The 23,712-nt window shown below is 53.2% G+C and overlaps 2 protein-coding genes across 8 annotated transcripts in view; one reads left to right on the forward strand and one right to left on the reverse strand.

Moving 5' to 3' along the window:
• DDX31 (DEAD-box helicase 31) overlaps positions 1 to 12,155 on the forward strand; it is a 70,925-nt gene extending 58,770 nt beyond the window's left edge. For all 7 annotated transcript variants that reach the window (XM_049114939.1, XM_049114937.1, XM_049114938.1 and 4 more), the window contains one exon: positions 10,481 to 12,155. In XM_049114939.1, coding sequence (XP_048970896.1) covers positions 10,481 to 10,685 — 205 coding nt within the window. In that variant the 3' untranslated portion in view covers positions 10,686 to 12,155. The remainder of the gene's footprint in view (positions 1 to 10,480) is intronic.
• A 3,055-nt stretch (positions 12,156 to 15,210) lies between these two features.
• Positions 15,211 to 23,232, reverse strand: BARHL1 (BarH like homeobox 1). The gene is made up of 3 exons (XM_025475591.3): positions 22,176 to 23,232; positions 18,112 to 18,334; positions 15,211 to 16,335 (listed from the first exon to the last, which is right to left on the reverse strand). Exons 1-3 carry the CDS (start codon positions 22,639 to 22,641, stop codon positions 16,041 to 16,043), a joined length of 984 nt encoding a protein of 327 aa, XP_025331376.1. The 5' UTR covers positions 22,642 to 23,232; the 3' UTR covers positions 15,211 to 16,040.
• Between the last annotated feature and the right edge of the window lie 480 nt (positions 23,233 to 23,712).

Raw genomic sequence — 23,712 nt, forward strand, 5'->3', positions numbered from 1 at the left:
CTTCTGGAGCTGTTGTCTGTGGCCACTCTGCTCCCCTCTGACCTGTGCTCCGAGCCGAAGAGCTTTCACACCCCTCACCCATTACACTTGTGGCCACCCTTTCTCTGGGTCTCATGGCTCTAATGACTCCGACAAGTGACAACAGCAGACCCCCTCTTCCCGAGGACCTGCATGGCCCCCACTTCCCCATTCTCTCAGGGCTTTTGCCTAGCTCCTGAGGGCCTGGGCTTCTCGCCATTCCTCTTTATCTTTGGACCCAGTTCCTCTGCAAGGAGGTCTTCTCTGGGCTGCCTGCCCAGGTGAGCACCCCACCATCCCCTCACCCTAGACTGCCATCTGTTTGTGTGGGTGTTTGTGTGGTTCATGTCTATGTCCTTCAAGTGTAGCTCACGGTGGAAACCTGTCTGGTTTTTCTCATCACATTCCTAGCACCTCCCATAGTACCTAGTATACAGTGGATGCTCGGGGAATAGTTTTGAACAGGAGAATAGAAAATGAAAGCACCCTGTGATTTCAAGAGGAAGAGCATGGTAGGAAGAAAGGAAAGATAAGGAAAAGAGGTAAATACCTCTTACTTACCTCTTTAGTGAACTCTGCAAACAGCCAATCCTGTGTGGGGGAATTGCTGGGGAGGGGGGTGGGCGGGGAGCACACTTGCTTTACAGAGCTGTCTCCCTGTTGCCCCCTGTTCCACTCCTCAGTCAGACTGTCCTGGGAGAACAAGAATTGGGTTCATCATCTTCTGACACAGTTTCCCTGGCTTCACAGGTAGGGGAGGCCTAGGGATAAGCCAGGTCAGGACCCTGCCTCTAGGGGACCAGAGCAGATACTCCACTGGAAGGCCAGATAGCTTGACTTCAGCCTGAAGGCCAGAGAGAAACAGCTGAGGACCACCAGATGACACCTTGAGAAAGATGTGCTTGTCCTGTTGAACAGGGGAGCAGACTCTGCCCTCAGACTCTCCTGGAGAGCTGTATACAGTAGAGACGCCCAGGCCCCAACCCAGGCAACCACGCTTCAGTGAAGCCTGGAGTCATGAAGAGTGGGATGGAGTCATGAACTTAACAGGTCCCTAGACCCAGGTCCTCGGAGCAGGTGATGGGGTGTCCTTAACACAGTAAGACGGTGAGGTGCTGGCTGCACTGGTTGTGCATGAAAGTATGTCCCACTGGCCTCTCTGTTTGGGAGCTAAAAGGGTCACTTTGATGTTCACACTGGATTATCACTTTGGGGCATTTGTACCAAAGAGAATCTACTCTTGTATGTCCAGACTGGGACAGGGACAGAAAAAGTACTGCGGAAGGTGGCCTGGCCTCTTCTGGTGGAAAAGACAGCACAGCAGAGTTGTCGCTCAGAGCCTGTGTGTCGGCGAGTCCCCTATTGGTTTTGAGCTCGCCAAGTTGCGTTCACAGGCAGCTCCGGGCAGGTGACACAGTGTGGGCGCAGGCTCTGGTGGAGGGCTTGGCCCCTTCTACCCAGCTCACCTGCTACACACCCAGTCTTCATTCCTTCCCTGCCAGGTACTGTGGCCTGACTTCATTATAGCAGTGCACATGCAGCTTTTTACAGAAGAAGCCTTTTGCTTCTACCACTATTTTTTTCTCTCTGACACCATGCAATTACCAGCCCTGTGCCTCCTCGTGGAACAAACAGATCCTCATCCCCCCTGGCTAATGAGGCGATTAGAGGGATTTCATGGTGACCCTGCTCTTCCTCCACACCTGGGTCACCTGCAGACCGTGGGAGACACAGGCTGTGCTTTCAGTCAAGCAGTCAGGGCCAACGACAAAGAACAGGAACCCAGCCAGCCTCTCCTGGGAGGATGCTGGGCAGTCACGGTCCCTGTTGGAGCCTCCCAGCCACTGGAGTTGGGAGACACGGCTGGCCCAGCATGACTCAGCAGACGGCAGTTGAGGCTGCATGCAACAGGATGCCCGGCTCTTCTTTAGATTGGCCTTGCCCAGAGCTCTTGTGGTTTATTCCATTGAAAAAATAGGAAAGAACGTGACAGACCCTAGCTTTTCCTTCACTCCATGTGGTTCGATTCAGTTTTAGTCATTCTGACCTGTCTTGGCCCTTCCTATGGTGACTCACTCCTCTAATCTGTTCCCATGGGCCTCGGGTTCCTTTCTGAGTAGGAAAGCATGCATCCCCAGCCCCTCCATGCTCTCCTTACTTCAAAGAGGCCAGAGTCTTTGCATCCTGTTACACCTAAATGAAATGATTCCAGGTCTTTTTCAGGTGTCCTTTTCATTCTGGCCCTGACGTTACAGCAGCAGTCTGAAATGGAGAGTAACATCTTAAGTACTTAGTAATCCAGAAGAGGGATGCAGTTTGAGCATCGCCCTGGAGCAGCAGCTGGGCCTGGGACTCTTCGGGGCCTCTGTGTGCCCTCGGCTGTGCTGAGTCCATGTGCATATCCCACTGAGACTTCACCAGGGCCCTGTGACCAAGGCTGGTCCCTAGTAACCCAGTGGACATGGCAGGCCTGATCCTGTGGCCCCGAGTCTGAGAGAGCCTGGAGCCCACCTCTGAGCACTTGGCTGGTACCCTTTGTGGAAGTTTCCAGTTTCTAGAGTTAATATTGGACAAAGAAAAAAGTATTTGGAACTTGCTACACATATTTTTCTATGTGCAAATAGTTGCTCTCCATAGCAGTAGAAGAAACAGACTTGAAGCAGGAGGTCATTGGGTTGTGTATATGGAAAAATTTGATTTGAAACCATCAGAGTGGTGACCACTGGAGTGGGTGGTAGAAGCTTTGAGTTTGTGGGGCAGTTAACCTTGAAAGATCTCTGAGAAGAGATGATGGCAGGGAGGATTTGGATCCCCCTTTTTCTCTGGCTTCCTTCCGGATCCAGAGGCAGAAGGATGCAGTGGATTAGGGAAGCCTAGAGCTGGTGTCAGATGTTCTGAGCTTGATCCCAGCCCTGGCGACAGTGTACCTGTGCTGTGGGGCTCATGGGGCTGTGAGGAGTGGGAGGAGGCACTAACCGTGTAACAGCTGGCCCGTGCTGAGCCTGGAGCAAATGCTGCTTTCTCCCAGTGTCCCATCCTGCTTCCTCTTTGAGTCTGTAAGAGAGGTGAGCGCTTCCTGGAATCTTCTCAGTGCTTCCGCCACAGCCCGCCCTTGACCCGCCTGTTGCTGCCTGTTGTGTGGCTCCTCAGTCTGGAAGGCCTCTGCTTTAGGCCTCCCGGCTATGGGGGCCACCACCTCCCCAGTGGCCCCTGCTTACTGTGAGAGCTCCTAGAAATGAGCCCCACTGGACCACTTTCATTTTCCCATTGGTCTGATTTTCACTCTGTGGTCTCTGTGAGATTCAAATGCTGAATGTGCATGATTTGCAAACACAAAAATACAAGGTGTTGTTATTGTTGATCAAAGCCATCCCTGGTCCATATGACAGGTGTCGGATATCTGATGATGGCTCCTTCTCTCCCGCCTTTCCTCTTTTCCATAACTGTTAATAACAATAACAGTCAACATTTAATGAGGGCCTTCGCAACAGGCACTGTGAGAAGCGCTTTGATTCATTAGTTCACTTAATCCTTTTGTGAGTGAGCAGACTGGCACGAGGAGAAATCAGGCCTCGGCCAAACCGAAAGAGTCGCACAGCCCGTGCGGGAAGGTGCCAGGGTCCTCTCCCTTGGAGGGGCCACCTCAGCTGGTCACAGTCCTTCATCTCAGCAGCTCTTCTCTCAGCCCAGGTTCTTTACAAAATCGGGTTTATGAGACTCCTCAAATGTGCAGCAGAGACTGACCAGCACAAAAGAGGACAATGATATGGTAGCTGTTGGGTCTGTTGATGGTAAGAGCGTGTGGGGGACTCAGCATGGACTGGGCTTACAATGTAGTGGGGCCCCTCCCTGTGTCCTGCCCCTCACAGGGAGGGGCAAGTGTTCTTAGGCATCCAGGCCTCTTGGCTCCCTGCCTCCCGCATTCTTGTCATCTGGGTCATCCTGTGGCTTAGATTGAAACTGGCCAACTAAGCCCCATCTTGTTTGCACGTGTGATAGTTCTGACCAGCCCGCTGCTTGGCCTCAAGAGCAAGACATTGCCTGTGCCCCTGTTGTGTTTCACCTGTTAGCTGAAGGCCCATCCCTTTGGCCTGCTAGGGTGTGGCAGGTGTTTTGTCATCCCCTGTGTTAACTGTCCCTGCAGGCTGCTTTTCATCTGGAGATGTGATAAATATGCTCCGTAATATCATCCAAGGCATCCATAGTAATGTCAAACAGGACAGGCCCAGAGGGCTGAGCTCTGGGGTTTGATGCTGCAATTTTACACCGAGCTTATCAATCTCAGACAGCATTTTCAGGATATAGCCCTACCAGTTACAAATACGCTTAATTGTTTCCACACCTACTTGATTTTTCTCCATCTTGGTATTTTCACAGAGAATTAAAATGTGTAAAGAGCACTTAACATGCTCATAGGTGTCTGTGGAGGCACTTTCTGACATGGGGGGTACTCAGCTGAAAGAAAGCAGTTGACTCCACGGGGACATCAGCTAGGTGAGGGGCAGAGCTGGGATTCTAGCCAGAGTCATCAGAATTCTGGGCTTCTACCCCCTCCTTCCCCAGCGCTGCCCACCTGCCCAGGGATGTCTATGCCTGCATCCTGATAAAGCTGCTTTAAGAATTTCTGTCACTCAGGTAAATAATCTCAAAGTTCCTGTCCATTCTGAGATTCTGGTTCCATTCTTCCCTTTTAGGCCTCTGCTATCTCAAAACATTATCTCTGTCCTCCCTTTCATTGTGCTGCCCGCCAGATGGCAGATCTATCATGCTGTCAATGTATTGATTGCTTGTGGCCAGTGTGGCCTAGCAGCATGCCTGCCCTCAACCCAGGGCATGGAGTTGTCTTCTGCTTTTCACTGGGTCTTGTTCTTGGACATAAGGCAGAAACCCACTGTTTATGAATCCCCGTGTCCACAAAGGCACACTCGGGAATTTTTCTGCAGTGTCCATTGCCACAGGGAGGCTCCCCTGAAATGGGGTGCTTTCTGGGGCCCTCATAGGTTCACAGAAGCTAGCGTTGGTTTGATGCTAAGAAGTCACAAAGAAAACATCCTTTATAGGGTCCACCTACCAGCTTACATCTCTGCCAAAACAGAATCCAGAGGTTAGAGGAGTCTTGATACAGTTGCTCTTCAGTGACCTGAAAGCTTTGGGTTTAATAGTGTGTAGGCAAAATTATCGTCCCATGCTACCTGATTCCTTACCTGAACTACTTTGTTGCACCAGAGGGACTGCTTGTCAGATTCTCCCTGGAGTTGTACGTTACTTTTACTGTCATCTGAGAGCCACCAAAACCCCGCTCAGACATTGCTGACTTTTCCTTCATCCATAAGAGCAAGGTGGGAAGTAGAAACTTTTGAGTCCACCTCAAGCCATCTGAAAGCATCACTGTTTCCAACCAAGATCACTTAGATCCCAGCTTTTCTTACAGCTCGGGGGCTTGCTTCCCTACAGAGTCCTTGGTGGGGGCCTCACCGTGGCTCTGAGTCATTGGCTTACATGCAGCAACTTTCAAATCAGAGAAGTAAGTAGATTTTACTACTCCTCTGTGTGTCTATTTTAAGAGAAAAATCCTTCACAGACTCATTCAGCCAGCCAAAGGGAAAGAGGTTTTGGTAAGTAAAGATTTAAATACTTTGAAAAAAAAAAAAGATTTAAATACTTTGATACTTCGTTATAGGACAAAAATCTACCATTTGGTTTATTTTATTTTTCTTAAAATAAATATAGTTTTTTTCTGATTATAAAAATAATGCATGTTTGCTGTAAAAATTCAGGAAATAGAGAAAAGCTTAAAAATCACCCATAAACCCACAATCCGAGTTAAAATTGAATCACATCTTTTGTGCCCTTCAGACTTCCTCTGCAAGTGTACATATTTGTGTTTGTGTCTATAATGAAACTGAAACAGATTGTGCTTTTTTTTTTTTTTTTTTTTTTTTTTTTTTAGATTGTGCTTTTTTTAAACTGCTGTTTCTCAACTAAGTTATCCAACCATTACATTTAAGATGTACTCTGTTAGGGCCTCCAAGAGTCTGAGGTTTTAAGATAACATGAACGTTGTCTTGTTAAAAATATTTTGGGGTACCTGACTGGCTTAGTCGGTTGAGCTTCTCACTCTTGGTTCCAGCCCAGGTCCTGGTCTCAGGGTTGTGGGATTGAGCTTCTCATTGGGCTCTCTGCTTGGCATGGAGCCTGCTTAAGATTCTCTCTCCCCCTGCACCCCCCTTTTAAAAAAAATGTCATGAAAGAGACTTCTTGTTTGGATAAGGACTCACGATGGTAGTTAAGTGTGCACGTCATGGGGTCAGATTTTCGGGGCTGATCCAGTTTTTCTGTCAGTGGTTGGTGACTCTGGGTATGCTGCTTCTCTTCCCTGTGCCTGGGATTCCTCACCAGTAAGGTGGGGTTGCTGACAGTGCCTGTATCATGGGGGTCGTTGGTGAAGGAAGTGAGTTGAATACTTGTCAAGTGCCAAAAACAGTACCTGACCTGCTCCAAGGGCCACATGAGTGTGGTAGAATTACTATTCAAGTCACATGGCCAGTTTGAAAGACTTGGATTTGACTTCTTTTGCCTTCAAATCCCTTCACCACCCCCGTGTCAGTTACGTGTTAATATATTTGGTAGACCTCATTAACGTTAGCTACTGTCATCCTCATCTCTTTAAATGTTGCCTGCAGGAAGTGTTCTGAACATCCTAAAGGGTGTGACAGGGACATATTCTGAGTCCCCGGGGGGCAGATTTATTGTCCAGTGACTGTCTCGGATAACCGGATAGCTGTTGGGGAGGAATCGTTAAACCAGAAGAAAATCTAGATGGAATTAAGGGAGTAGCAGACTGAAAGAAAATAGGCTTGAACATTTTTCAATGCTAGGATGAGGAAGACTTTTCTGAGCCTGACCTTAAAGCGATAAAATGGAAAAGAAAACATTGATTGGCTGGATAGTATATAAATATAAAAAAATAAAGTGAAACACTCTGTCCTGCAAAAGGACACCACTAACACAAGCCTGGGCTGGGGTGGCTTCCTACCTGGGGTGGCTCTCTGTGAGTCTGTCGATAAAGCTGAGAGGAGGTCCTGGGGCCCCTCTTCTGCAGCAGTAACCCAAGCAGGCATATTGATTTCCTAATTAGGCTGTGATTTCACCTTATTGGCAGTGAAAGTGGCATCTGCCCATCCTGCCGGGTAATCCAGCCTGGTGACCGAGGGGGCTCATTCAGCCTTCACTACAAGGGAGCTCCCTGTGGTTAGATAAACTGATCTGTTGCTTGGTAACTGCGGGATTACTCGGGTGGACTGGGAAGTCCATTCGAGAGGGGTTCGAGTATTTGGAGGGCAAGGAGGGCAAGAAAGTTGGCAAGTCCCTGGGAGAACTGTAGCTTGGCAGGAGAAGGAAGCGAGAGCCCACATGCACACGGTTGCAGGCCTGGGTTCAGAACATTCCACCTTCCCATCTGTACTTTGCCTTCTCCGCCCTGGGCCTCAGAACAAAGGAACAGCATACAGCGAGCTGGAGCTGGCCGAGGGGGAAGATAGATCCTGCTGCTCTGACAGCACGAGGCTCTGCAAGGCTCATCCTGAGGTCCTCATCCTGAGGAAGCAGTCTGGGTCTGGAAGGTGAAACGCTGCTTGCTCTCAGGACCACCAAGAGCCTCGGAGTTTGGTCTTGGGTTCCAGGCTGAAAGTACATTAACCAGAAGCAGATCATAAAATAGCTAGGACATTTTGAGATGGTGAGCGCAAGGCTTAAGCGAGACCACCTCCAACACATGCTTTCAGTGCTGTCCTCTACCACAGTGTGGACTTGAAGATCCTTCATAAACATGCCCACCAGACGGGATGTTCTGCTGCCTGGAAGACCCAGCTTCAGGGAAGGGGACAGGGTGTGTGCGCGCGCGCGTGTGCCTGCCTGCGTGGTGCCTCTGTCCATGTGGTCTTCGCTCTGGCTGTGGGGCCACTGGTTGGGGGGCTCAGGCTACCCCACCGAGCACCTTTGGCAGGGAGTATGCCCCCTTGCAGCCGTGCTTGCTCTGTCGGCGGTTAGGGTATCAATCGCTCCAGTCGGGTTCTGGTTATATATTCTGCTTTAGCTGTGGCAGGAGCGATCACTGCAGTGATAGAGCTTATGCTGGGGAGGATATTTTGACTGAAATTTTGCATATTTTGAAACTTAGGTTGTTACATTTAAAATTATACACATTGTGAGTACCTGGCTTCAAAAGGGGAAGAAGCAGCATTTCTTCCTGTCAGAACCTTTTCACTCCGCCTGTCATGTAACCCGACTAAAAATAAACTACAAGCATGAGAACTGGCAGCCTTCGCTTTGGAACATGCTGAGTGCTCCCAACTGCAGGCCTGTGTCCTTCCTCTTCCCGGCCCTCCGCCGGGGACAGTGGGCCACACTGTCCACTGCCCCACCTGGGTCACAATGTCCACCCCATTAGGAGAGGGGGCTGTAAGCAGAAGTGCCCTGGCCTGCCTCCTGTGTGGCCTTACGGGAGTTGCTTGGCACCTCTGGACCTCAGTTTCCTCGTTTTTAACTGATTGACCAAAATCCACATGCTCGGTAGCAGCCTGTGTATCTATTAAACCCTTATATCACTTCTGAGCTTTGTTCTAAGTGTCATCCTGTTGTTGAGATGAGGAAACTGAAGCTGAGACAGCCTTGCTCTGCATTCCTCTGCCACCCACATTCAGCCCCCATTGTCCCCTGTGGCATTCCTGTGTGAGCACAGGACTCTCCTGTGTCAAATCGTAGTATTTGTCACCTTTGATCCTGCTGGCCTTCCTCATTGTTCGCCCCTGGACCAGAGCAGCCTGGTGGAAAGACGGTGGGCTCGAGTCCCTCTGGTGTGTGTTTGCATCTCTGCCTCTCACCTAGGAGCTAGATGGTCCTGGGCAAAGTACTTATGCTCCTCCAGAGTAGGTTCCTTATCTGTGAGAGGAGGGTGCTATCACACCTCCATCATCCAAGCAGAGATTATATGAGATTATGTGGAACCCGGAAAGCGCTTCCCTCTATATTCCTAATCTCGCTAAGTATTGCCACTGACTCACCCAGGCACCCTTATGGTAAATTCTAACGCTTAAATATGGGCTCGTAATTATCCTTAAATTAACTTTTTTCCCAACAAAATGTGACTGTATTTCCCCCTGTGTCTCATGGTAGGAAACCATGTTCTGACTGTACCACGGATTTAGCTGCACTGTTGCTTGAACCCCACCTCGTGGAGTGTGCCTGTAATTAGGTGTAGTTGCCTTAACCTACTTATGACGCCATCACAGAATCCTAGAGCCTACTTATGACACTGTCACAGAATCCTAGAGCCTCATCTGTTTATTAGCATAAATTAGTCCTGTTGCTAATTGTTCAGTTTTATTTTTTTTAATTGTTCAGTTTTAAAGGAGTTCCATTATGTTTATTTTGAGCATAGCTTTAGTCCAGTCGATCTCTAATTTTTACAAAGAAAAGGTTGTAACTGTAAGTCACAGAGGGTGATGTGCCTTTTGTAAGAACCCCAAGACACCATGATACCCCAGGACACCACCATTGGGAGGTTGAGAGAATGGCCCACATAACAGTATGAGTTTCTGGTATTGTTGTTTGGGTTTAATATCGTGTCCTAAGAAACATTTACTCTTCCATTTTCATAATCCTTCTTCCCGTGTACAATTGAACTTCTACAAATATCTCCCTCTGATCTTCTGATCAAATGGTAAGCTGCTGTCTCTTGAAAACAGTTATTAGGATTCAACTTCGGAGACTGATTTTCATTTCAGCCTTGGGCACTTTCTGAGTTGGTTGGGGGCAGGGAGACCCCTCTCGAGCTGCCCCATGTCTGTGGTCAGCTGAGGGCTGCCGTTTTGGCTGCTGTGCAGACACGGACCCGGCTGCCCCTGCACACCCTTGATTTGGGGTTTTTGAGGTCAGAAATATTTACTTGAGTGTCCTCGGTCAGTGAAGAGGTATCTGTGACTGACATGCCAGCCTTCCCTGTTTGGCCTCTTTGTCGCTGTCAGGAGGAGGCCAATCGCTTTGAACTGCACGGAGCTCGCTTGCAGGAAGCCACTGGTGAGCTCTCACCGCTGAAATGTTGTTGAGTTTTCAGGCGGGTTTTTCCCCCCATCCTTTGGCAAACAGCTGGATCATACACTTCGTTTGCCATCAGAGTATGAGTGTGTATCGTTCTTTTTTTTCCATGAAAACAACATAGAACAAAGCCTCACTTTTAAAAATGCCATGATATTTTGCCACCGTTATGAAAATCTGTCAGCGCCGTATCTAATCTTCCGGTGCATAGAATATCAAAACAGGCGCTATTGAAGGGATTGTGCTTCTGTTAATACAAAAATGTCAGTTCCACAGTCTTGGAACCAGCTGCTCTCAGCCTCTTTCCAATGGGAAGGAAAAAAATAATAAAGTTTCTTTTCCCCCCTCTGCTGTTACTGTTCCTCAGGCCTGACCTTCATAAGAAGAGCCACAGTACACACCACCGCCTTGCTGAAATCTTGCGTTCCGAATACTCAAGTGGGATGGAGGCCGGCATCGCCAAGGTCGAAAAGCAAAACAAACATGCAGAGCCCGGCAGCCAGCCACGCATCGCCGTCTGTAGCCGGTGCCCAGCCTTGGCCGTGGGAAAAACTAAGAAACACTTTCCATGAAGCAGAAAAACCCTAAAAGACTTATCAGGGTTCAACAAGACTTCTCAAAAAAGTTTGCATTGTTGTTGTTTTTTAAACTCTGCCTCCACAGGCCTGGGGCTTGGGGGGATCCTGGAGGCCCCAGAGGTCAGGGCTGACTGCCCGTCCTTGCCAGGAGCCTTGTGGGAAATAATGGTGCCACTTTTCCCTGTAGATACATGTCCCTGACCCAGAGAAGCCACAGCCCTTGTCCCAGCATCTCAGCAGGGCAGGGGTCAGCGTCATGTAGACGAACCAGTTAATGCTTACCTTCTGTGAGATAGCTCATACTTGTACTCTTTTCACCAGCACTACACACTCATCTTGGCCTGCAGCTTGCATGGTGCCCCCTCAACCTCGGGCGAGGGCCTGGTGCAGCAAGCAGCTGCAGGGAGGCCTCTTCCTGCCTCGGGACAGGGTTCTGAATGAGTCTCCCGAGTTTTACGTTAGCTGCCCTGTATCAGCACACGGACTACAATGCATTTTGTAAAATAGGATTTTAAAAACTGGGATGCGGTGTGTGAAAGCGAGAAAAAAAAAATCAGCTTCTTTCCTTGATATGCAAGTGCTTTGTGTAAAAGGACCAGCAGCTTTGGGTGTGGGTTGGAAGGCTCCCAGTCCCGTGTACAGGCTGCTCCAAACCCCACGTCGCATTCCTGAGCGTGGCTTCCTTTTTCATGTCCACGGGAAACTTCTGTCACGGCTGATGGATGTACTGATGCCTTTTTTATTTCTTCTTTCTTCTTTTTTTTTTTTTTTTTTACTGTGGCCCTTTGATTATTTGCCTTTGAAGTCCAAAGGTACTGGTCTCCTACTCTTCTCCCATCAAATCCCACCTTGTCCTCAAGTCTGGGGTCTGGGGTCCTTTGTAGTGTGGCCCAGTCCTCAGCCACCCCTCCCGCTCTGTGATTCTTGGGAGGTTTGAAAGGGGGGCCTACCAATTTCCCAGTAAGTGTCAGATTTGGAGACTCTAGAGAGGTTGGAAGGAGCCAGGCCAGAGCTCAGCACCTCTCTGTCTGCAGGTGCTCTGTTGTGTCCACCTTCTCCTGTTCTCTTTGCCTTCCTCCTCCTCCTCCAGGTCCTGCAGCGAGTGCTGGGGCCCCACTTTAGTAAAACCTTCCAGATCCTGGAACTAAGTGGCCAGGAGAGGATTGTAAGAATTGCAAGGTGGGCCGTCTGCCGGGTCCACAGAGGGGTTGGCGTCCTTGCCTCTGTCCCTCTCTGGTAGCCAGGGTAGCGGCAGTCAGCTGACACCCACACCAGAGGACCCAGGGAGAGGGCCAGTGTGAACCCAATGAGCACAGATCCTCCACAGGAGGGAAGATGGGGCCTCCTTACGTTGGCTGTTACATAGGAATTAGCAGGGATGCTTGGTGCAGTTTCTAACATTAAGAATCCTCATCCTCAAAAAAAAAAAAAAAGAAGAAGAATCATCATCCTCAAGCCCCCACAGATGTCAAGCTGACCTGGGGAACCCTGCCATCTTTACTGCAGTGTGTAATGGCTCACAAGATTTGGATGAGAAAAGGAGGCATCAAACTTTAGAGACAAAACCCAGCTGTGTGAGAAACAGGATTAATGCCGGTGATTGGGGAGGATCAAAGAAGCCCTGCTTCCCCCCCACCCCCTGCCAACCCCGACCCCCTCGTGTGCTCATTCCTCAAGCGGTCCAATCCGGGTTCTGCGTTCCTGGGGAAGGAGTGCTGGAACCTGCGGTGTGTGTAAAGGACTGTGATTCTGAGGTGGGACTTGTCCTTATCTGCTAACACTTAGGTGAGAGTTTCTTGCCATGGATGCTTTGTGGACCTGTTTCTAGGCAGAATCAATTTATTACCCCCAGTTAATAAAGAAACATGGATTTAACAGATTTAGGGTTAATATTATCTAAATTTAAATAACCTTAAAATAAATCTCTTTCTCCCATTTTGGCTCCTGACAGATTATACATTTCAGGCACCAATTAGGCAAAGCTTTGGCCTAATTCCACTGTACATAGTCTAATTTTGTGTGTATTTTTAATCATACCTCTTTTTCTGATTTCCCAAACTTACCTATTTCTCTGTGTCGCAAGCCTGATCGCCTGTATTTAAAAGTCACAGAGAATGTGGACATTTCGTGGAGTGTTGCAACCTAAAGCTGTCTTGTCTCCCCTCACGGGCCTGTCGAATGGTGGTTTTGCATCCAAACATCATGTTTGCAGTTTCTAGCACTTCTTCAGAGGGGCCCCGTTCCCACACACTGAAGGGCAGAGAGCCCTTGTCGAGTGATTAAGTCAGTGCTGGTGTGCACAGCATCTTCCACTCTTGGAGAAGCAAAGAGCCAACCGGGTCTCAGCAAAGGACATTTTGACAAAGCCCAGAGGATTCCTTTGATTTTTTTTTTTTTTTTTCCTTTCCTGTAGTGAAGGGAGGTGAGATTTAGGAAGAGGGGAATAAATGAGAGCTCCTTAAGGCAGGTGCATCCCAAACTGCTAGTGACCTCGCTAGTTAGCACTGCTGCCCTCAACATGAAGCCAGGGAAAGCCATTCGAATCCAAGCACCGTTTCCATGATACAAATTTAAAGCTGTTTCTACTGGAGAAGTGGCCCTGCTTGGAAAGGGCGCTTCTTGGGTCTTGTTAAATTGCCTGCGTGACCATCTCACCTTCTCTCTTAATCTGCTCCCACCATGAGGAAGACTCAGAGCAGAGCCTACACCTGTGTGGGGGCAGCGGGGCACCCTTGGAGTCAGACTCCTCAGAAATCTCCAGAATCCTTGTAACAAGGCTCACAGGGGGAATCTAAACTTGCTTTAAACTTTGCTGTCCCTACCCTGTTGAGCCTAGGTTTGTAAGGGACTGGGGTGGGCCGCTGGAGGAGCATAGGAGATGCCTCCTGGGAGTCTCTGCTATTGTTCTGCCCGCAGGGGAGGGGTGGGGGTTTGCATCCATTCTTTCTTTGTATTTTAAAAAGCATTCACACCCCGCCCCAGGGTTGGGAACAGAGAAGCCAATTTAGCCTTCTAAATGGATGAAAGCAGAAGCCCACCTCGCTGCAAAGGTTGTAAAGTTATTATTACAGATGGGAAGTGCAGGACAATTTAAAATATTGTAATTATAAACTTGTAGGGAAGCCTTGTTCTTCATTAATGTAAGATATGAAATCGCCTCTGAGGTACAAGGACAATTACATAGTTGAGAATGTGTCTGTGGTTTACACTGCCGCTGTGTAAATGTAAGGGTGGTTGCTCTGGTCTACCTCCTTCACTTTCACAAAATGAAAAGCACACCAGTGCAAGTTGTCCTTTGATAGATTTTTAATATGATTTTAAAGAGTTTTGTTTGGTCTCATTCTTATTCAATGAGATTAATTTAAAGCACTTATCCCCTGGGCTTAAGTCAATCCATGTAGGATTTGGGCTGGGTTTGTTGCATGGGGGGTTTTGTTTGCAGGAGGCTATGAGAGACTCCTTTCCCACTTCATTAACCCTGAGTTGGGGACAGTCTCCCCTCGCCCCCCACCACAGCCAGAGCTGGGGATTTACCAACCCCCATTCACATGCAAAAGAACTCAAAAGCCGAGAGGCTCCTTGACTTAATTAGCTGCTGTGCATTTTGCAAAATTAGAATAATACCCTCACCATCCCAGGAAAGAAAAGCGGTGGTGTGAGGGGGTGGAGGGTTGGGGGCGTCGGAGGGGCAGGAAACAGTAGCAGGGTCCGTTGGGGAGGGCTACTTTAAACATGCCCTCCACCCCTCCCCCAGGAGGCAGCCCTCTCCCAGAGCAATCCTGCCACTAAACTGGAGGGGGCTCGGCTTGCCGGGCCCTAAAACTTCCCAGCCCTAGACTTGTCTTCTGCCCTGAGAGTCTGAGCTGCAGGTGGTGTGTGGCAGGGAGCACCTGCGCCCACCTCCCCTGAGAGGGAAGGGCCTCAGGAGGTGACCTTGGCCCTTTGTGAACTGGAGGCCGGGAGTCTGGCTGGGGCCTTAAACCCCCCACCCCCTCCCCTGAGAGCCCGGAGCCGCGGGGCCGGGGCAGGGGGCAGACGGTCCCCTCTAGGTCTCATCTCTGTACTCCCGGGGTAAAGGAGGAAATGAGAAGGTGAAGGATTGGGGGGTTACCGATGCGGTGACGGCTCCCAGCGAAGGCTCGTCGGGTCCTGGCGGCGCGGGGCCGGGGCCGCCTGGGCGCCCGTGAGCGTCCGGAGCCCGAGCGCGGCCGGGGCGCTGGGCGGAGGGGGCCGGCGGGGGGAGCAGCCTCGGAGCCCATCTGTCGGCCCCGCGCCCCGCGAGCCGGTCACCAGCTGCCGGCGCCCTCGTTGCGGCCAGATGAGCCGGCTCAGCGAGGGCACCGCAGCCCGGCCCGCAGCCGAGCGAGCCCAGGCGCTGACCCCCGCTCCAGCCCCCGGGACCGGCTGTGAGCGGCGAGAAACCAGATGGAGAGGGAAGGGGGCGGGGTGGCGGGGTGGGGGGAGCCACGGGCTCACCTCACTGTAGAGACAGGAAGGTCGAGGCCGGGGATGTGGGGGGCCCTGCGCCTACACCCCAACAAGCCCGATCGGGCCCCTGCCCCTGACCACAGTGCCAGGGAAGAAAGGTGGACAAAAATCTATTTCCTTACTAAGGATGGAAGGAGGCCGAGTCCCAGCAAGGGAAATGGATCTTAAGGAGGGTGGGAAAGAAGGGCTGAGCGCCGACAGGCCCGTGGTCATTTGTAAGAAGTTTATTTCGACATTTAAAAAAGAGAGAGAACCCGAGGGCCTGGCTGCCCCCGGCAGGAGGCTGGAGGTGGGGGCTGGGGGTCGGGGTGGTGGGCAAGCCCCTTGACCCCTTCCTGCCTCGCCTGGGAGGAAAGAGGGCACAGGCCACAGACTCACTGATTCACGGACACGGTCACGGGCTCATGGGTCACGAATAAATAACTTCATATACACTTTGCACACCTTATGTACAGCTCTGCCCCACCCGGCGCTCGGAGGAGGGCTCCACGCTCCCCTCCGCCTGTGGGGTGCGGGGAGAGGGCTGGGTGTACAGCTGGAGCACGGAGGGGAAGGGGGAGAGTGCAGCCGGGGTCGCCCCCATCTGCTCCCAAGGAGGTGCCGGGGCGCCCTAGGGAGCCGGGAGGGGGGGGTGCCTGTATGTACATCCGGCGGGTGGAAGTGGCTCCCTGATGGCGCGGACAGGACGGCGCACGCCGAGGGGGCTCAGGGACACTCAGTCTGGGTCCGGGCCTCAGGAGACTTGGCGTACAGCCCTTGGGGGACACTGGCTGGGACTCCGGGGAGGGGCGTTGACACCCCGCGCCCCGCGAAGGGCAGGCGGAAGGGGCCCGCGCAGAGCCCCGGGGGCGGGCGGGCGCTTCACCGAGGCTGCGCGGCGCGCGGGAGGACGCCGGCCAGCGGGGGCAGCGGCGGGGGCGGCTCGCTGGCGCCCTGGAGTCCGTGGATGAGGATGCGGGGCACCAGAGGTCTCTGCAGGGCCGGCGGCGGCGCGCTGGGCCCGCGGTACAGATACAGCGCCGCGCCGGGATCCAGGTTGGAAACTAGACTCTGCGGGTAGAAATAAGGCGACGGGAACATCCGCTGGAGCGCTGAGTAATTGCCTGCCTCCGCCAGCAGCTCCAACCCGACCGCCGTCTGTCGCTTCCATTTAGTCCTAGGGACCGAAATAAACGCGTACCGCGGGGTCAGGGCTGCGGCACCCGAAGACCTCCCACCGGTCTCGTGTGCTTGGCCCAGAGCGCCTGCAGGGAGGCGGAGAGGGATCACACGAATTTGTCAATAAATAACGGAGTGCCTGGCACCGTGCTCAGGTGTCACATGCACCCGTTCCTGTGATCTTCTTCCCGCCTTCCATGGCTATTTATCTCTATTTTACAGATCAGAAAACTGAGGCGTTGGCCAGTTTTCCAGATGGTTTCCAAAGAGGCAGAGCCAGGGCTGTAAGCCAGGCTTCCTGACCCCAAAGATGGGGTTCCAACCTCACCACACTCTGCTCCCGGGATCGCGGGGGACATTTGGAACTGGGTTTTGTGGCTCCCCTGGGCATATCCAGCCAGGGATATGGGGGGACTTAGGAAGGCGGACCGCAGGGAGAGGATGGTGGGGGCAAGGGGGTGAGGGGTAGAAGAGGTTGGTCTGCTAGTGGTGGAAAGGGGCCCCGCGGCAGCTGAACCGGCAGCTGAACCGTGGAGCTGGTGGATGCAAACACCATGAGGTGCCCCTGTTGGCAGCAGGGGGTTTCTGTGGAAGTGCCCAGGCCAGAGTCGGCCACTGGGGAGTATGAGTACTGGCTGCACACACCCTCTCCACCACACCGGATGCCTCGGGCACCCAGCTCTCAGGCCTGTGGGGACCCGAATTAGGAGACCACCAGCTGAGTGTCCGCCTGGGGTTGGGGGTGGCAGGGAAGTCGAGGCCCTGCTGGTTCATTGCCTGAGCTTCAGCTTGGACCCCTGCGTGCACCTGGCCAGCGAGGCTGGGCCAGCCGACCACAGTCCCACCGAGGCAGGCACAGCCACACCAACTGCGTTTCCTTCCCTGAATTATTCATCATCATAATAATTGTGTAATTACTGTAACGGGCCTTAATTATTGATGCCCCGAGCAGTAATCGGTATTTATTATTAATGGGGAGATGTGTTCTGAGGCTTGTTTGTGGAAAGCACCATTCCAGCCTCCACTGAATGTGTGGGTGTGTGTGACCGTGTGAGTTGTGTCAATGTGAGTGTGCGCCTGCAAGTGTGGGTGTGACCGTGGATGTGTGTGTGAATGATTTCATCCTGTGACTGTGTTGGGGAGGGAGATGAGGAAGCAGCAGGTTCTAGACCAATGCCCACCACCAGTTTCCAAATCATCCTGTCCCCAAGGAGCTGGAGCTGGGTCTGTTCCTTCCTCGGGTTTCAGGACTGTAAAGGCTGAGGAGGCCAGAAGAGTCCCAGGAGAGCTCGGACAGGCCCTCCCAGCCTCACACAGACATGTCAGGACTGCCACGTAGTAACTCCTACCCTCCAAGACATTCTGGATACGGAGGCCACCACCCCACCCCTGGCCTGGCACTGCCACCAGGAGAGCTCAGTGGCCCCCACAGGGGCTAAGGCTAGTCCCCAGGGAGGGGGATGGTAGGACCCTGGCTCGGATGCAGGCAGGCCTTGGGCCTCTCTGGTGGCCCATGTGTCTGTCCTCCTGTCCTTGAGGGGGATGACTGGGCACTGGAGACCGAGTCCAGTCCTGTGGCTCTCCCTCACTGTGGACTTTGGGTAAAGGCCTTCCCCCTACCCCCACCCCCAGGCCGGAGTTTCCTTACTTTTACAGAATAGGGAAGGCTCAGGCCCTTCTCAGCGCCAGGCGGTGCCCCAGTGGGTCCCTTGGAGGGACAGTCAGGACAGGAGGGAGGGCCCTTTGCACTCCCCACCCCGCAGCCAGGCCTCACCTGCGGTTCTGGTACCAGGTCTTGACCTGCGTGTCGGTGAGGTTGAGCGAAGCTGCGAGCTCCATACGGTCCTGCACGCTCAGGTACTTCTGCCGCTCGAAGCTGCGCTCCAGCTGTGCCAGCTGATGGTCAGTGAAAGCTGTGCGCGCCTTGCGGGGCTTCTTGAGGCGCACTGGGGGGCTGTCCCGGGAGCTGGAGATCTCGCGGTCGCCCTCCTCCTTCACTGCGGAGACACAGCGGTGCGTCAGGGCCCGGCCTCGCCGCCTGCCAGCCCGCGCCCTCAGCCCCGGCCTGGCCCTCGTCGGCCCGCCGGCCCGTTGGTGGAAACCGCGGCTCCCGACCGCCGTGGCCCCGCCGCACTCGAGCGCGGCTCCGAGCGCGGGACGTCCGGGCTCCCCAAACCCTCACGGAGGAGCAGCAGGACTGGTACCTCCGAGGACAAATGATCCAAAGCGAGAGGACGCGACCCGCTCGCTCTCCGCTGCGCTCCCTGGAGGGACGAACGGAGGAGTAACCGAGAAGGCGCCTGGCGACCGGGTGGAGACGCCTGGGGAGGGGTGGGGCGGGGGGGGGGTTCCGGCGGGTGGGCGGCGTAGGTGCGCGTCTCGGGGGGTGTGGGTCTGGGCTCTGCAGCCGCACCCCGATTTTCTGGCCACGTGCGGACAGGGAGGAAGCTGAGAGCCCGAATGTGGGGAGAAAAACCCGCGTGGAGAGGCAAAAACCTGTTCACCCCGCAGCGAAGCACTGTCCTAAGAAACGCCTAACCCTAGCGATCGCCGGCGCCGTCCCTGAGCTGCCAGGGAAAATACAGGAGCGTTCGCCCCTCCAATGCACCTGTCCCCGTTGTCCCTGTTCCCTTGTCAATACAACGCCCGATCGGGGCTCCTGAGGCTTGAGAATGGACCCGACAGGGGCGGCTTCTTTTTTCCCCCTCAGACACCTTCGTTCCTGGTCGACTGCACTGAAAATGCGCGCTTGATAGAACAAGCTCAGTTATCTCCCCCCTTCTCCCTCACGCGCTGATACAACCCACAAGACCGTGTCCCCAAAACTGGCTGCGCGAGCTGGGGCTTCCCCCTCTGTTTCCGTATTTTCTTTTATGGTGAGTTTCATTGTGCGTGGCGTTTGCAGTGACAGGGTTCAGCTGAATGCAAGTTGATTTCTCTCTGTAGGAAACAATAATCCGGTTAATTGAGCCGCTAGGGAGCCAGATTTTTCAACTGGAAAGGCAGAGGTTCTCGGCCGGGAGAGCGCCGGCACCGGCACCGGGTGCGCAGAGGCGGGGAGCAGGGAGGGCCTGATCTGCCGAAACCTCACCGGATGCTTCCCTCCTGTTTCCACAGGGCTCTTGGCCCAGGCTCTCCCTGCCTGCCCCCTGAGCTGGGGCCACATTGGGGTACGTCAGCCTCAGGAGGTGTTGGGATGGGCAAAATTTGAGTTGTCTGTGCCCGAAAGTAAAGTTGACATGAGCATGAGGAAACAATTATTCAAACCTCAAACTTGATATTGTGGAAACCCTGCTTTTTGATGGACCGGCCTGGACTGAGTATGGAAATCCCTAGCTTCTTAGGGTGAGATGGGGGGTTGAGTTTGTGGTGTCAGGAACGGGTTGGATACTTGGGCTTTTCTCTAATCCTTCTTTGGAACCGGCTGGACCCTTTGGATCTGCACTGGGTGCTGCTCAGCATCAGCCTCCGAAACAGTCTTAGCCCAGTGGGGCCTCAGACTGTGGTCTGGAGGCCACATCTCAATGCCCCCAGAGTTCCAGGCCCACCGACCCAGCCTCTCCGAGCAAAGCGCTGGCTGGATTTCTCCACGGACACTGGCTCTAGTAGGCAGGACCTAGCCGCAGACTGCCTTACTTCAAAGCCTGGTTTCGGTTTCTTTCAGCATGATGATCGAGGAGCCTTTGATGCCAAAAAAAAAAAAAAAAAAAAAAAAAGGGATGGGGCTGACCTTCCCTCTCTACCCTCCTTGGAAGAAATTATTCTTAGCACGGAAGGTGGATGGGGAGTTGAATTGCTGAGATGCCCGCCCAGGCTGGCCGGCTGGCTGCCTGGCTCTCTCAGTGTGTCTCTTTTGCAACAAGGCTTCCTAATTCGGTCCCTGAAAAACTCGCCTCCACGTTGGAGAAACGCTCCAGACAATGTCTCAGCAGTGGATGTTTCCGCTTTTACCCGGGAGCTTTGTAAGTGCAAAGGCAGCAGTGCCTAGGGGTGGTGGTGGTAGGGAGAACTTCACCCCCCTCCCCTGCTCCAAACCTATTTAAGTGATATGTGGACAGCCGGCCCTCATCACCTCCCTGATCAGATATCATCAGGGACAGGAGAAGAAAATTGATATTCCAATTATCTTAAACGAAATCGCGCCTCAAAATCCCACCTACGGGCAAAGAAATAAAAAGAGACAAGAGCCAAACTATCTTTCACCTCCACCAGCACCAGCCGTTAGCAAGCAGCTTTGGGGATTTTCACCCTTACTGTAACCATAATGCTGGGGTGTCATTGAGAATTATTAATAACAAACCACTATGTCATAAATACATATTTACACTGCTCCCCCCCTCCCCCCCGCACCTGTCTTTTCTCCGGGGCAAGTTTTCTTTGCGTCTCTAAACGGGCCGGGGGCGGTGGGTGGGGTGGGCGGGACAAGGGTCGCTGGACTACATGCCTCTGGACCTCCTCCTTCCTGGCTTCTCTAGCCCAACCGGCCCTTTTTCTAGGCATGGCTGGCCCGGTGAGGCTGAAGGAGACTCTCAGTAGCTAGTGTGGGGAAGTGGAGAGCAGTGAGATGTGGAGCAGGACCCCAAATGGATTTCGGTTTGTGGTCAGGGTCTGTCCACAAATGAACTCTTGGTTGGGAGGAGAGCGTTAAAGTGAGCTTCCCTAAATTCTTCTGAAGACTTTGTACAAATAGGGTGGAGCAGGTGCAGGGCTCCCAAGACAATAAAGAGGTTGCCTTATTAGGGAAGTTTTATCTCATGAAAAGGGTTCTCAGAATTATTTGTAAGACGGAAAGAGCTCTGAGCAGCCTCTACCAGCCCCTAGTTTTCTGCTGGATGGGGACACAGAGCTTTCTCCCTTGCCAGCCCGAGACTCCTTTCCCTCCTGCCTCTTGACTTCTTCCTAGAAAGAATTTTGCACCTCTGGCCTCGCCAAAGAGCTAAAGTCAAGGTAGTGGCTGGGAGTGAGAAAGAAAATTAGGGACTCTTTCCTTCTTTGAATCCCAATCTTAGCTTCCAGATCAAGACGGGATGGAAAAAGAATGACATCAACAAAAAGATTCACAGAGGTGGAAAGGCAAACGAGGGGACGGCAGCTCCAATATTGGGGATGCAGGGAGGGTCACTTGGGAGTCTCTGGGCCCCATACACAGCCTGAAGTTGGTTGCTCGATGCACTTGAAATCAAATTCAGTGAGAACCACTGGGTGGGTGCAGGGTCCTCTCCTCTTGACCAGACCTCTGAACCTGCTCCCCACCAGCTGCTGTTTCTACTTTGAAGTGAGCCTTTCTTTTGCATGATTCCCAGGGCCCAGATCTCACTGGGCCCAACGGGAGGGAAAGCTCAATTCCTCTTCCCGCCTGGAAGTTCAGATTAAAGGGGGAAATTCTGACTGTTTTTAAGGCTCCGTCTGAAATATCCTGCTAGGTTTTTACTCTTCTAAAAGGGCGTTCAAGCAGAACCCTTGGGAATCTTCCATTGCTTCTGCAAGATTTTTTCCCAGAGAACCATTAGCCTGATAGGAAACAGCTCCTGCCCACCAGTGATGCTGGAAGAGTGGTCCCAGGTGAAGTTGAGAAAGTTCGCTTTTTGCATTTTGGGGAATCTCTCCTGGGAAACAGAGTGTCCCTCTTCTACTTTTTCTGCTGGGCTCTGTTGCTCAAAGGCATAGCCACGGGGCCAGCTGAAAGGTTCAGACAAGACCAAAAGGTTCAGCCCGGGCCCCGGGGGGAATGCCAAGTGAGCATGTCCATGTCCCTGTGTGCTTTTAGAAATATAGCAGTTCTTAGAGATGTAGCATGCCACCCACCCCCCGCTGCCAAGTTTTCTCCCGTTTTCTTACCTTTATACTCAGAGTCCGATGAGGCGTTACTGCCACTTTTGTCCAGCTTGTCTCTAAAGTCCTCCCCAGCCTTGGCCACAAGACGGCCCCCAGGCTCAGGGGCGGCCGGCTGCCCGCTGCTAGAGTAGGGTGCACAGGCCGCTAGTGGTTTGCAGTCGGCAAGGATGTCCCTGATCAGAAAGGAGGAGGTCACGGTGCGCGACTGGGCTGGGGCTGAGAGCTGCCCAGGCTGCAGGTGGGAGTCCAAACCTGGGCCTGATGCCCCGCCAGGCCGCGGGGTGCCCGTCTCCAGACAGTCCCTTCCTGGTGAGGCTGGTGAAGAGCAGTCGCTGCTGCTCTCGGAGCGAGGACTCAGCTCCAGGGGCGAGCGGCAGTCCCCAAGCAAGGGGTCCCCCTTGGGAAGGGCGGGGCTGCCCGCGCGGTGGGAGAGAATGGAGTCGATCCCAAAGCCATTGGAGCCTTCCATAGCCAAGCTGCGACCTGTCCTCCCCAAAAGCTCCCCACCCACCCCCAACCCCAGCCGCCGCTGCCCCTGCCCCTAGCTGCGGGCTGGCATGGGGAAGGCGGGCAGGGAGCCTGCGGGCACCTTGGATGGAGTTCAGCCTTGGGGGAGCCGGGGAGCTCTGGGCCAACCTCCTCTGCGCATTAGATCCAAAAGGGCTCAGCGCGTCTTCTGCAGCATCGCGCCGAGCTGCCGAGCCGAGGGGGGGTGGTGGGAGTGTCAGGGAGGAATGGGAGGGAGGGTGCGCCAAGTTGGGGAGAGCAAAGGGGGAGATGGACGGCCTGAGCGCCCCTTTGGCACAGAAGAGATGCGAGGATGTTGGAATCTAAATAAAGAACGGCTTAAAAAAAAGAATCCAAACCGCACGCTTCCTCCAGGCTAGCAGTGGCCGAGGGCAGCAGGGTCAGAACCGCGGATAGCAGCGGGCCGAGCCGCGCTACCAGCCGGCGGAACGGAGCGCACCTGGCGGCGTCAGCACCGCGGAGAGCGGCCCGCGGCGCATGGCGGGGCACCTGGCCGGGGAGGTCCTGTCGCCGCGCTCCCACCGCTCCGGGCCCGTCAGCACCGAGGACAGCGCCCCGGCTCCGCGGGCGCAGCTCTCCGCGTCCTCCGCGCGAGCCGTCGCCTCCCCCCCTTCCTTTAAAAAATGAACTTGTGTCACTTTTACTTTGGGGCTGGGTTTTTTTTTTTTGTTTCTTTTTTTTTTTCGTTGTGTTGTGTGTGTTTTTTTTAAAGGGGACTCGCCCACGTGTCCCCGGAGTGATGACGCTGATTGGCTCCGGCCGATTTTGGGGGTGATGTCACGGCTCCGCAAGCCGCTGCCCGATTCCCTTTCAGTTTGATTAAAAGAGACACTGAATTAATTACAGCACAGACCCAACTGTTTACCGGCGATTTCCACACGGTTTGCTTTCATTAGGCCGGTGATGAGGCTCCTAATGAGGGTGATTAGCCGAGGGGGGCACGGGCTAGCGGGGAGGGGTCCGGAGCCGGCTGTCTCTGCCGGTCGGTCGGGATGGAGGTTTTTAAAGTTTT

Source organism: Canis lupus, chromosome 9 (genome assembly GCF_003254725.2).
Source record: "Canis lupus dingo isolate Sandy chromosome 9, ASM325472v2, whole genome shotgun sequence".
In the NCBI taxonomy this organism is placed as follows: domain Eukaryota; kingdom Metazoa; phylum Chordata; class Mammalia; order Carnivora; family Canidae; genus Canis; species Canis lupus.